Source organism: Gymnodraco acuticeps, unplaced genomic scaffold (genome assembly GCF_902827175.1).
Source record: "Gymnodraco acuticeps unplaced genomic scaffold, fGymAcu1.1, whole genome shotgun sequence".
NCBI classification, from domain to species: Eukaryota; Metazoa; Chordata; class Actinopteri; order Perciformes; family Bathydraconidae; genus Gymnodraco; species Gymnodraco acuticeps.
In genome coordinates, this window is record NW_022990047.1 from 36,824 (window position 1) to 50,083 (window position 13,260).

General features: G+C 39.5%; 1 protein-coding gene across 1 annotated transcript in view; it reads left to right on the top strand.

The window, feature by feature from the left end:
• sema3d (sema domain, immunoglobulin domain (Ig), short basic domain, secreted, (semaphorin) 3D) overlaps positions 1-13,260 on the top strand; it is a 39,922-nt gene that overhangs the window by 14,380 nt on the left and 12,282 nt on the right. The window contains exons 7-14 of the mRNA XM_034215727.1: positions 115-243; positions 2,029-2,165; positions 10,586-10,700; positions 10,896-10,965; positions 11,040-11,184; positions 11,735-11,957; positions 12,365-12,453; positions 12,715-12,756. Of these exons, the coding sequence (XP_034071618.1) occupies positions 115-243; positions 2,029-2,165; positions 10,586-10,700; positions 10,896-10,965; positions 11,040-11,184; positions 11,735-11,957; positions 12,365-12,453; positions 12,715-12,756 (950 nt within the window). The remainder of the gene's footprint in view (positions 1-114; positions 244-2,028; positions 2,166-10,585; positions 10,701-10,895; positions 10,966-11,039; positions 11,185-11,734; positions 11,958-12,364; positions 12,454-12,714; positions 12,757-13,260) is intronic.

A 13,260-nucleotide genomic window follows, 5' to 3' on the forward strand; every position in this document is an offset into this window, starting at 1 on the left:
GATTGTGAGAGGCTACTGCTATTTGACTTTCCTTGTACAATAATCTTCTATATGTGTGGTTTTCTTTTCTGCATATCTAATGGAATGATTGATTGACCTTTGCTTGTAATCCAGATCAGTACCTGTATGCCGGCACATCATCAGACTTCCTGGGCAAAGACACAACGTTCACACGCTCCCTCGGCCCTCCACCTGACCAGCACTACATACGCACTGACATGTCTGAAGAATACTGGATCAATGGTACACACATGTTTGCACATATCCACATTAGCACGCTGAGTGCACTAAAAACTTGTTATTGCTTTTTCTTCAAACTTCCAGCCTCTCCACTGATACAAAGAGCCTCTCTGTGCCCTCAGGATGGTTATTGACATTCCATTGCGGAAGAAACAGCCCACTTATTCATTTAGCTGGAACTTTTATATGAATGCCATAGCTGAACAGGGACCGCACCTACGGGGGAATTTACAGTGTGCCACAAAATTCACAAGCTTAGTCACACAAGCGCAAAGCCACACACACATTTACACACACACACACACACACACACACACACACACACACACACACACACACACACACACCACACACACACACACACACACACACACAACACACACCACACACACACACACACACACATACATACACACACACACACACACACACACACACACACACACACACACACACACACGGGCATGCCCAGTCATCACTGATGAAGCAAACTTCTCTCTGTGTTTACAGTCTCCAGTCTCAAGTGTTTTACAGCCGTGTGTGTGTGTGTGTGTGTGTGTGTGTGTCGTCGTGTATCAACAGTTGTCACCGGGATCTAAATCCTTACACATGGTCTCCACATTTCACAACCAGGCATTCAGAGATATTTGGAGTAATTACGTCACCCTCTTTCTATAGGTGTTTGAGGACTGCTTGTGTCGGCGCAGGGCAGGCAGAGAGAGAGAGAGAGAGAGAGAACACGTCACCTCTTGCAGTGTTTCTGCCTTTGTTACTTATTTCCAATGCTGCAGCACTAACAATGACCTTCTGTCGCGTGTGTTAGCAGCGTACATTAAGCAGTTCCAGTCGGAGAATCACCCTCTGGGGTTTGGCTCTGATTCTAGTGTTTGAACTAAAGTGAAGTCATTTCTCTGCAATACTTTGTCTTTGGACTTGTTCCCTCCTGAGTCATGACAACATGCTGTTGATTGTCTCCTTTCATCACTGCTGCTTTCAACATCATATCTAGTATGCATTGTTTATCCTGTCACACTGTGCAACAGCTTAACATGGTTATCACTGATTAATCTAAGCATGTTTGTTTTCTAATGTGTTAACTTGTAATATTTACTGTAGCACATTTATTTATAATACATCTAACAGCTATAGCTAATTAGCAGATTAAGATTTGAAACACAAACGTTTAGGATCATTTATAAAATATTATATATTTGTTTGAAAAACACTTCAATGCTCTTTCTTTTTGGATTTTTAAAGCTGCAGTAATCAGTATTTTCAAATGACCATTTCTCATGGTAACCAACTTTGCAGTGTCCCTCGCGATCTTCCACAGAAAAACAGAGCAAGAAGGACAGTTTGTGTTGGTCTATCCATTGGGTGCCCAGAAACACAAATGCAAAAATAATGCTAATGTTGTTCTGTGTCTATTTGATGTAAATGGGACAAAACTGTTTGCCAACATGTTCAACTTTTATATGTTTTTGTATGTTCTTTATTTGTTTTCAGTTTGCTTTTACTTACTGCTCTTACCTAAATATCCTGGCACATCACTGCATTAGCCCATGTATCAAACTGTATGTCAAATTGAATGTACATGCAGCCTATGCATAAGCTTACTTCACATCATTACATCATAAATCCAGCTTTCTGTAGGAATAGTGAACGTTTGTAAATAAGTGCTACAGTAGGTGTAGTGTTAATCCCACCTCAAGGCTGCAGCTCATGGCAAATCCATTACCTGACTTATTTTAACAATCCCCCCCCCCTTTTCTTGTCTCCCTGCTTCAGAGGCCAGGTTTATATCAGCTCATCCCATTGCAGACACCTACAATCCAGATGATGATAAAATATACTTCTTCTTCCGCGAGGTTTCGTGGGAAGGCAATGACAAGAGCATCCTGTCTCGAGTGGCTCGTGTGTGCAAGGTGAGATATTACACAAGAGGGAGGAGGACAGTGCATAGGTATACAGAGGCATGATGGTGAGGATATGACATATGGGGGTACAGGTTGCGGGGAAAGGGGAGGTTTAAAGCCCAAACAAGCATACATTACACAGACTATGGGACCCAGTTGGTAATATGAAGGAATGAAATGGTGCATGTAAGATAGGTAGGACTATAGAGGAAAATAGCAGGAGGGAGTCATGACTCCTATAGTGATCTGATGGTCTTAGGGTCTTTGTGGCAGCCACTACAGAAGTGTTTTCTGGAGGAGGCCTTCCTGATACATTCTCCTTTTGTAGTCATTCAAAAGAGTCTGTCAGGGAGTAAATCATGTTTTAGCCTCTTTGTACCCTGCTGACGGGGCATTCTCAGTTCTGCTGCTTACATTGTCACTGAGATCGATTATTTGCACCATCTCATTGTCATATTTCTTTAACCAAAAGGATTTGCTTGCCTTGTCCATTCAAAGGGTGATAAAGAAAGGCTATTTTGTGTGGTTCCATTAGATTACATGAGGCTATGTTAATTTGGCAGATGTTTTTTGTCCAATGCAACTTACAGTCAGAGCATTCAGCCTCTACTGGAACAAGAGCTACATTTCATCATTTAAAATGGCTAGAAATGCAATGCATGCAAAACTTCAAAGTCAAACAGAACCATTTTTAAAAAATCAAAAATGATGTTCAGTTGTTAGATGCTGCGAGACATCTGAGAGGCGTATCATGCTTCACTGCCCATTAAGTTATATTTGTCAGCAGGACAAAACAACTGTTAGCTCAGATGGCACTGCACAGCTAACAGATTCATAATTGGGGACCTTTTGTACCGTACAGTGTAGCATTAGTCATTCCAAAAGGGACTAGCCCACACAGCAATTTCCAATTAGCATTCGGAGGCCTATTGCTACATTCTTAGAAAAAAGCTTTCATCGTGTTTATGACTTGGGAGTAAGCTGTAAGGCAGACTGGAAGGACATTCCTCTGGATTACAGTCTTTTTCCTTCTCTTTCAGCTATCTCTCTCTTTCTCTCTCTCGCTCTCTCTGTGTTGTTTTTTTCCTTTACTTTGAATAATCAAAGAAGTAAGGGCACTTCACTTCAAGTGCTTTGAAGATTATCACCATTGTAAAACATCCTCATTAAGGGCTTCCATTTTTTGGGAGTGTGTTTTTGTGTGTCGAACCATAACAGCCTTTCCTGTACAACTAAAGCTTCTTAATGTCCTTACACACCAAGCCGATTTTCGGCGTCGATAGATGTCGGGCCTTCGATGAGTGTCGTGTCGCCCTACTCAGATTGGTGTGTCTTGGTGTGTACTGCACCGTAGTGTCTTTTCGGCCGTGCCGACACCTTCCGCCGCCGATTCGACATGTTGAATCTGGAGGCTGTAGGCCAAAGGCCGTCGGCCAAATAAATCATTCTGATTGGCTGTTCAGCTTAGCGAATCAGTGCATGAGAAGCGAAACGGAAGTGAGGGACCCAAACAAACTATTAAGAAGGCAAATCTGAGATTTCATTTAACTCCAGCTCTTGACACAGGTTCGGGAAAGCCCCATGAGCTTCTCGCTGTAGAGTGAAAAAAGATCCTTACACACCAAACTGACACCAAAGAACACCAAAGAACACCAAAGAACACCAAAGAACACGTCCCGACGGAACGTCGCCTCACCTCACGTCGCCTCACGTCTCCTGTGTCTTGGCCATGTTTCGCACTGGAACACACCGCTTCAGCCGACGGCCAAGTTGCACGTACGAACTGCGCATGCGTGAGTGGCAATAACTCTCCTTACCAGCAGGCGTCGGTAGTGTGTATTCATCATTCAAAAGAGGCAACAACCGGAAGATAGACTGCGTGATACACCGAGAGAAGAAGAACAGACAGCGTGATATAAACAAACAACAAATAGCGTGTGTGTTCCATTTTCACTCTACAGCGAGAAGCTCATGGGGCTTTCACGGACCTGTGTCGAGAGCTGGAGTTAAATGAAATCTCAGATTTGCCTTCTTAATAGTTTGTTTGGGTTCCTCACTTCCGTTTCGCTTCTCATGCACTAATTCGCTAAGCTGAACAGCCAATCAGAGTGATTTCTTTGGCCGACCGTCTCCCGATTCAGCAAATCGAATCGGTGGCGGAAGGTATCGGCACGGCCGAAAAGACACGATGGTGCAGTACACACCAATCTGAGTAGGGCGACACAACGCTCATCAACGGCCCGACATCTATCGACACATATCGATGCCGAAAATTAGCTCGGTGTGTAATGATCTTAAGTTAAGGTGACCAGATTTTCAAAATTAAAACCGGGGACATTTTGAGTTTTGCGGTCAAAATCTCATTAACATATCCAATTTTCTTCACTGTTAAAGAAAAAAGGGGGACAATTCTGGTTCAATGTAATTCGAACATTTTAACTGTTGGATACAAACAGAAGGACGATAGCTCATACAAGACTTCAGAGGTCTTTTATTTTGAAACTGTACATCAGATTGTCCAGATTCTCTCTGAGTGATTCGATGGGGTGTCCTGCTATCACCCTGATGTGCAATACGTCTTTGATACTGGATAGTTTTGGTTTTATTCTTATCTAAAAATAGAGGGATGAGAGCTCATATATGAGACTACAAAGGTCTTTTATTTTGAAACTCTACATCAGAATGTCCCGATCGTCCTGATTCTCTCTGAGTGACTAGGTGGGGTGTCCTGCTACCCTGAAGTGAAATAAGTATTTGATTGACTTCGAATGACTCTTTGATTATGGACAGTTTCCATTAAATAATAATCAAAATATAGATGGACAATATAACTAATTTGAGATTTTAAACAGCATACATTTTAAATTGTGCTTCAGAAAGTAATGTTATTTTAGGAGTGTTGTGAGATGGTGTCAACATCAATTGAAATTAGTCAACCAGTGGAAATGTCAGATATGTCTTCATAACTGTATCCTTACATTTAACATTCACTCAGTTATAATGTGGTAGTTATACGTAGTTTGTTTTTAAAGTATTATTGATCACATTATATTGTACATATTTCTTAATTTAAGATCCGGTATATATGAATATGTTTGGTGTGTTTTTTTTAGGTATATTTGTTATTGACCGAGTAAACGCTTTTATTTTGAAGGCAGTTTTTACAGGCCTCCACCGTAATGCATAGGATATTCGCGCACCGCAATACAACGTGCGGGCTGGCTTAACTGTGTTTTCCGAAGTGGGGGCTGGCTTGACCACAGTCTGTTTACCCAGTGTTTCCTGACATGAAACGTTTTTATTTCACCTTGCTATGTGTTTTTAACGTATCTTAAAAAACGGGGACATTTCCGGGGACAGTTTCAACCGGGGACAGTATTTGTATTGGCCTGTCCCTCTCATGGCATTTCGTGTTCACCAACACGTTTTTTAATCTATTGATTCGTGTTCACCAACACGATTTTCTCCTTTTTTTCGTGTTGCACAGCACGATTTTAAAAGCAATGTATTTCTACTGGTAATGTGTTTCGTGCCTGCAGCACGTCTTAATCTCCGGTCGGGTCGTGGAAGACCGGAAGCTGTGTGGTTCATAAAAACATGTTCTTACTCAATATCAAGCCACAATTATTGCTTTTATTTTAAATCGTATAATTTCGGACTTTTTTTGCCGTCTGTGAGGAAAATAAATGGGGCTCAGAGCCTCAGAATACTGAAATCTGTATTTTTTAAATCTTTTTCCTTCTAATTTGTTATTCTTTTCAAAATAACACACTGTTATTTACTCACCAATAACACACAATTATCCTTGCTTTTATTTATTGGTTTAATTCCATAATCTCTGGCTTTTTTGGCGTCCGTCAGGAACTGAATTTCAAAATAAATATAACCGGAAACAGACGTAGGCATTTCGGGCGATTAACCAAAATCCTCAGCTATGGTTTAAGCTCGCTGATCGGATGTTTTAGCCGCAATGCATGCTGAGATATGGTGTTTATATGATATCAAATCCGGAAAACATTTTAAAAGAATAAAATAATACTTAATTCCGAGTGTTCTTGCTTTTCTCTTTGAAAGTCATCACATAACGGCATTGTAATACACGGTTCAGCTGCATTACATATTACAGATCTGCCGTAGTTCTTTATTTATAGAGCCCTGATGAGAAGACCTTTGGAAAAACTGGAAGAAATGCCGCCAAAACTGAATACTTGACGTGGATCATAAATATATCAACAATTAAACAACATCTTCAATTTCTTTTCACACAATACGTCTCCTTGCAGTATCAACACTAATTCGGCTGACTTTTACATTTGATTTAATTCATAGATAGGTTATATTTACTCCATAACGGTGCACAGCTGATATAAAAGGACTTGTAGTTTTTAAAGATATTACTGATTTTCTTTGAATATAAGAATGTAAATACTGAGTCTGAAATAGTATAGCAATATGCTGTAAAATTATGTGAAAGCATGAATAAAACTACACATCTTCAGATGTTGTACATACATAAGTGTCCGACACTAATAATACAAAGTTATTATGGCTGTGTGTACCTTGTGTGCACCGCCTAGTGGTTAAAGCATGTTATTGAATTATTGTTTTTATGTGTTATATTTGATTAAAAAAATATTAAGAGTACATACTTTCATAGGGGGAAAGTAGAAGGTCTGTGATAGAAATATAGAAAATAAAAAATCAAGACGATACTATAAGTGATCTCGACAATAAAACAGTTTAGTGCAGGATGTACAAAGATATTAATAGGAGGAGGTGCAAAACAGAAAAACGAATTAACCTTTATTTAAACATTAAATAATACTTTAGATTAAGGTCTTCTTTTAAATAAGAAAAAAACGTTGGGGGTATCTATCTACAGATAAATATTAAGCCTGACAAAGTACTTAACGTCTAATATATTGCATGCTTTCCTGCAATGTTAACTATGTTGAAGCACTTATTTTAACTGATATTATACATATGAATTATACTCTTATGTAGATAGTATAAGAAATGTGCAGAATATGACAGTTTAATGGTGGAGGTACACACATATTGATAGATGTCTTGTTTTTTTTTTTTGATTTTCATTCATTGCATACAACGTAGTTGTCCATATGATATGTCAATAAACCTTTGAAATTCTTGAAATCTTGAAAGGGATGTGCAAAATAGCCATAATATACAGTCTTTAATTAACTATTAGTAGAGAATAACGAGTAATGAATATACTTTATTACTCGTTTCCATTCATGTCAATTGCAGATAAATGTTTAGTCTTCTCAAGCACCAACTATCAAATATCTCTCCTGATTGTTGGCACTTGACAATCACCTTACCTGAATTTTACTGAGGTGTAACTAAAGTCTAATTTAAGGGTTGTTTATATTTCACATCATTAATCAGAATCTGCAAAGTAACTCAAATAAGTGTAGTGGAGTAAAAATACAGGTTAACCTCTGAATTGTAGTGGAGTAGAATTACAAAGTAACAATGAGCTGTCATGTGGGTATATTAATGCTGCGCATTATGGACACAAGCGATTTTCACCCATTTATTAATTATATGTTTTGCATTTGATAGCACCAATGTGTTTAATACTGGCAACTTCTAATTGTGGGAAAAACGAAAACGTTCAGAAGATACGTCCCATAGAACATTTTGCGAAACACAATAGCCAGCATGTGTAGTTCTGGGGGGGCGTTCGATTCCAGTTTTGGATAGTATGGCGTGGTTTCGTCCATTTCAAACAGCTGTTTGATGCTCGACGTAACCTTGGCGCACTGCCACTCCAACATCCAATCCCAGAGTTTGAAGATTAATCACGGGGACTGTAGTCCTAAACGATAGCTGGGGATTATGGATAGTGTAGTGTCTTCGGCCATCCTAAACTCCTAGAGGCCTACGTCTGTTTCCGGTTATTTTTATTTTGAAATTCAGTTCCTGACGGACGCCAAAAAAGCCCGAGATTATGGAATTAAACCAATAAATAAAAGCAAGGATAATTGTGTGTTATTGGTGAGTAAATAACAGTGTGTTATTTTGAAAAGAATAACAAATTAGAAGGAAAAAAAGATTTAAAAAATACAGATTTCAGTATTCTGAGGCTCTGAGCCCCATTTATTTTCCTCACAGATGGCAAAAAAAGTCCGAAATTATACAATTTAAAATAAAAGCAATAATTGTGGCTTGATATTGAGTAAGAACATGTTTTTATGAACCACACAGCTTCCGGTCTTCCACGACCCGACCGGAGAAAAAGATGTGCTGCAGGCACGAAACACATTACCAGTAGAAATACATTGCTTTTAAAGTCGTGCTGTGCAACACGAAAAAAAAGGGGGAAATCGTGTTGGTGAACACGAATCAATAGATTAAAAATCGTGTTGGTGAACACGAAATGCCATGAGACTGGGTTGGGTCACCCTATCTTAAGTTGGTGAACTATCCACATGTAATGGGCAGGATATATTAAAGGGATAGTGGAAATGGAACCTCAAATAGTTTCGTTTTAACTTATATACAAGCATAATTACGTACCAAAACAATCACACCTGATTACAAATATATAATAATTGCCTTACGCATGTTAGAAGCACTTTATTGCAGCTTCCCCGAAGTTTTTTAGAAACGAAATGTTCGACTCAGCCAAACCGGAAGTGACGAAAACTTAGGAAGACGATACGATAACAAACCATGGCGTCTATGCAGAATGAACGTGGAAGGGCAAATATACCAGACAAAGAAGAAGGATTGTACGAGGTATCCAGTGATGATAGCGAGTCTGAAACATCCTCTCGGCTTTCCTACGAAAATGTCGTTTTAGGAACTGAATCTGAATCCGGTTCAGTAAGCGACGATGGTGACAATATTGAGCCAGACGATGGACCATTACGTCCTTATTTGTTCGAGCCCGAGCCCGAGGTGATGGTTCACGGCATGGGCAATGGCGAGGATGACCAGGACCAGGCGCCAGATGATGCACCCCTACGCACAAATAATCTTGACTGGTAGGTCCCTAAGCATAGCTCACGCATCTTAAGATCACCTGTAGCCTTTACAAATATTAATCATTGTTAACCAGTTAAGCCCGAAGGTCCCCCCAGTGGACCCCTCCCACAGTTTGTTTTCTCTCACATGTCTCAGGGCTTCTTAACATTTATGAAACTATTAATGTTTCATACCCTTTTAAAGGTAAGAAACTCCGCTAACTGACAATAAGAACAATTGTTAGCTAGAAAAAAAACACAAGAGTAATACCAAGCCTTTGAATTAGCATTGAGCGAAACAATGCTAACTAATGCTAACGCTTTTTTACACACAACACACGGTAGAAATGCCCTTATTCCTATCTTAACTGCACAAACAAGATATACGATTTAAAGCTGAGACTCCACAGATTCCACACATGTAATGTCATCACTGTAAGACCTCGAATTCCTGGAGCTATCAGCCAGAAAAGAGAAAGTAAACAACATCCGGTTCCAAAAATATTACAATAATTACGTCTTACCTTTTTTGATTTGTGATCAAAAGTTGTGTTCCAACGGAATAAAACGCATCTCAAGGTTAATCCAATGTCGTTGTGTCACGTATAATTTTTTACTGATAATCAATCATCATATTTATGGCAATATACTCGGTATAAAGTATTGACACATCTATTCACCATAATAAATGTCGGCTATTCACATGCAAATGCTATTGAATGTCCGCCATTGTTTGTGCCCGTCTTCCTATGCTCTCGTCATCACCCGAAGATTCCCGACGATTCCCGAAGTATTTCGTTTCATTGAGAGGGCGCAGTAAAATTGAAAATAAAATGAAACTAGGCGCATGAAATTAAAAAAAATTGTTTATTATGCTTATTTTTAATAAAAATATATAAGTTAAACCCAAAATTCGCGGATTTCCACTATCCCTTTAAGTGTTCTACTCCTTACAAAGAGGTGCACTTGAATGCTCTTACATTAGCTCATTAAAGGTCTCTACTTAAACAGCAATTCAAGATAAAACCTGCATTATCAGTCTGCAGCCTCGCTTAATTTCAATACTTTTCCAACATGCTGTTCCTATCTCGCTTCATGTTTTATTGCCGGCTCTCTGTTTTCCTTTCTTTCTCTTCCTTTCCCTTTTAAATGACCCCCGACTGTCTTTATACTAACAAGTAGGTCTCCTTTGTGCTTGTTAAATAAACAGATTCAAACCAGCGGCATGCGGTTTACTTGTTTATTTTCCTTATTAGCGCATTAAATCAGTCAGGCTGCGATGCTGCGTGCCTGTTTGCAAAACCAATAGATTGATTACAGTGGGTTTGTGGTAAAGTACAAATTGTATTTATTATTTGTGGTTGTCCGTCTGGTTATTTGAGAAAGCTGCAATGTGCTGACTATAGTTTTCTTAGAGTGACTGTGGTTGTGTTTCAGAATGATGTGGGTGGGCTGAGGAGTCTGACCAATAAATGGACCACCTTCCTCAAAGCCAGACTTATATGTTCCATCCCTGGACCGGACGGAGTGGACACACACTTTGATGAACTTCGTAAGTGATTGTAGGATTAAATGTGAAAATCTAGGCCACTATAATACATTTTATCTTTCAAATTGGCCTTCTGAGAGCAGTTAAGAAAGGGACAGCATTTCCAACTCGGCATGGAAAGTGGTAGACATTTTTTTTGTGTGCAGATAAAGGTAAACAAACAAATATCCTTTATTTTGCTCCCCCTTTTTCCAATAGAGGACATATTTATACTTCCTACCAGAGATGACAAAAACCCCAAAGTGTATGCAGTGTTCACCACCTCCAGGTAAGTTAAGCATTAATCATACTATCATTTTCATCAAAGGCACTTTCTCTTTAACCCGTTTCCTCTTCTCTCAGCTCAATTTTCCGTGGCTCAGCAGTATGTGTGTACAGCATGGCGGACATAAGAGCTGTGTTTAATGGACCCTACGCCCACAAGGAGGGGCCCGACCACCGATGGGTAGAATACGAGGGAAGGATACCCTATCCCCGTCCTGGAACGGTAGGTTACCCACTAAAGGGAACGACATTAAAGATGATTTTCTATTCACAAGTTGGAATATAATCCTCTATGTTTTTGCTAATTACAGAATAATAAACATGGCTTAATTTAAAAGTACTTGATTCAAAGAGGGAAATGTTCATGATGCTGTAGGTTATGCATGCTCACATCTGCGCATGATGTATGACATAACCTTGGCTTTGAAGAGGTTGCTCAACATATTAATCAGACTCTTGTTTTATTTTGTTTACAAAATGTAATCAAGGAAGGGAAAGGGATGTATGGGGAATTCAGTGTAATTCAGGTGTGCAGCTGTTTAAGCTTTAATATATACAGCATGGGGGACCTTGGGTGACACAGATGTTCCAGATGTGCTTTGCCTACTGCTGTTCTGCATTTGACCACCAGAGGGAGGCATGCACCATTACATTTTTAGACACAAACCACAAGGTGAAGGAAATATGGGAAACATGCACAAGAGACACTCGTGCTTTAAATCATTGTCATTTTGAACATTTTGAATAAGATCAACATTTTGTTTGTCCTTCAGTGTCCCAGCAAGACATATGACCCAAGGATCAAGACCACCAAAGACTTCCCAGATGAGGTGGTCAGTTTCATTCGATTCCACCCTCTCATGCATCAGTCTGTGACTCCTCTGACTGGCCGACCCGTGTTCACACGCGTTCGAGTGGACTACACCCTGACTCAGATCGTGGTGGACAGAGTTTTGGCAGAGGATGGACAATATGAGGTCATGTTTCTGGGAACAGGTGAGGAACCCACCTCTCCTCTGTCTTCACTTGGAGTTTTATTTTTGACCAACAGAGGGCAATAAATCACTATAAATTGTCATCAGCCATTGACACTTTTTTCCTGATGCGATTATGGTCTAGTTGTTAGAAAGATTTATGAACTTAAGGTTGCAGTATTCTTACTATGGTACATTTTTAACAAAGTATTTCTCAAAATAACGTCCGAGGAATGTGGAAATTGTGTCAGTCCCTTAGAGAATAAGAGTAAGAAGAGTATCTCTTAGTGCTTGTTTTATTGATACAAATACAATATTCATACCTGGCTGGTTCAAGTAATTCACATTTGAATGGAACATTGATTTTGTGTGGTTTCATTGATTCATCTCAATCACCCCTTTTGCTTCCCGTCTCGCTCTCTGTCGTAGATGCCGGCTCAATCCTGAAAGTGGTGAGCATCACTCAGGAGAATTGGTCAACAGAGGAAGTGGTGCTCGAAGAACTCCAAGTTTTCCAGGTTTGTCCACACACACAAATACAGAAACAGATACACAGACTTTCATTCACTTCAAGTCTTTGATAAACGATGCCAACTGTTCTCTAGCTTTCCTCCATGGGATAGTGAAACATTAATCATGCACAGCTAGAAACTGTGCACCACAGATGGATCTTTCTGAGCTATTTATCCACAAATTCATCTGTTACACAAAGTACTCCCACAGTGTGTAAATATTGAGGTGATAAAGCTGTTGACGTTTATTTGTTTTACTTTTTGCAGGTTCCCACTCCCATCCTCAGTATGGAGATGTCTTCTAAACAGGTTCGGCATCATTCTCGTAAACACATTTCACACACTCTTCCAACACTATTTACTATTTTCAAGTTGTGTGTTTAGGTCTGATGTGGCATGAACAAATTATGTTTGTTCTCCAATTCATAAACTATTCAATTTCACCCTCTCTTTAGCCATTTCTCTATAGCTCTCTCTCCCCCCTTGCCTCATTATCTTAGGGTCAGGGGTGTCAGTAGACACTTCAACTCCAATCATTGCTTCCATAAATCTCCAGCAGTGTTCACCCTGTGTGTGTGTCTGTAAGTGCATGCTCGCTGGTGTTTTCAAAATGTTGTTTGGAAGTTCAGCCTAGGAATCTCCATAACTTAAGGCGAGTCAGAGCAGGTCCTTACTGACATTTGTAAGAACATCGTTGAATCTCTGTTGTTTTTTGTTGATAAGAATTTTAGCTAAATATACATGAGAAGAAAAACCTGTGATGGATGTGTACTGGAAAAACAGTCATTATTTTCTGCATGTTTTGCAATATCT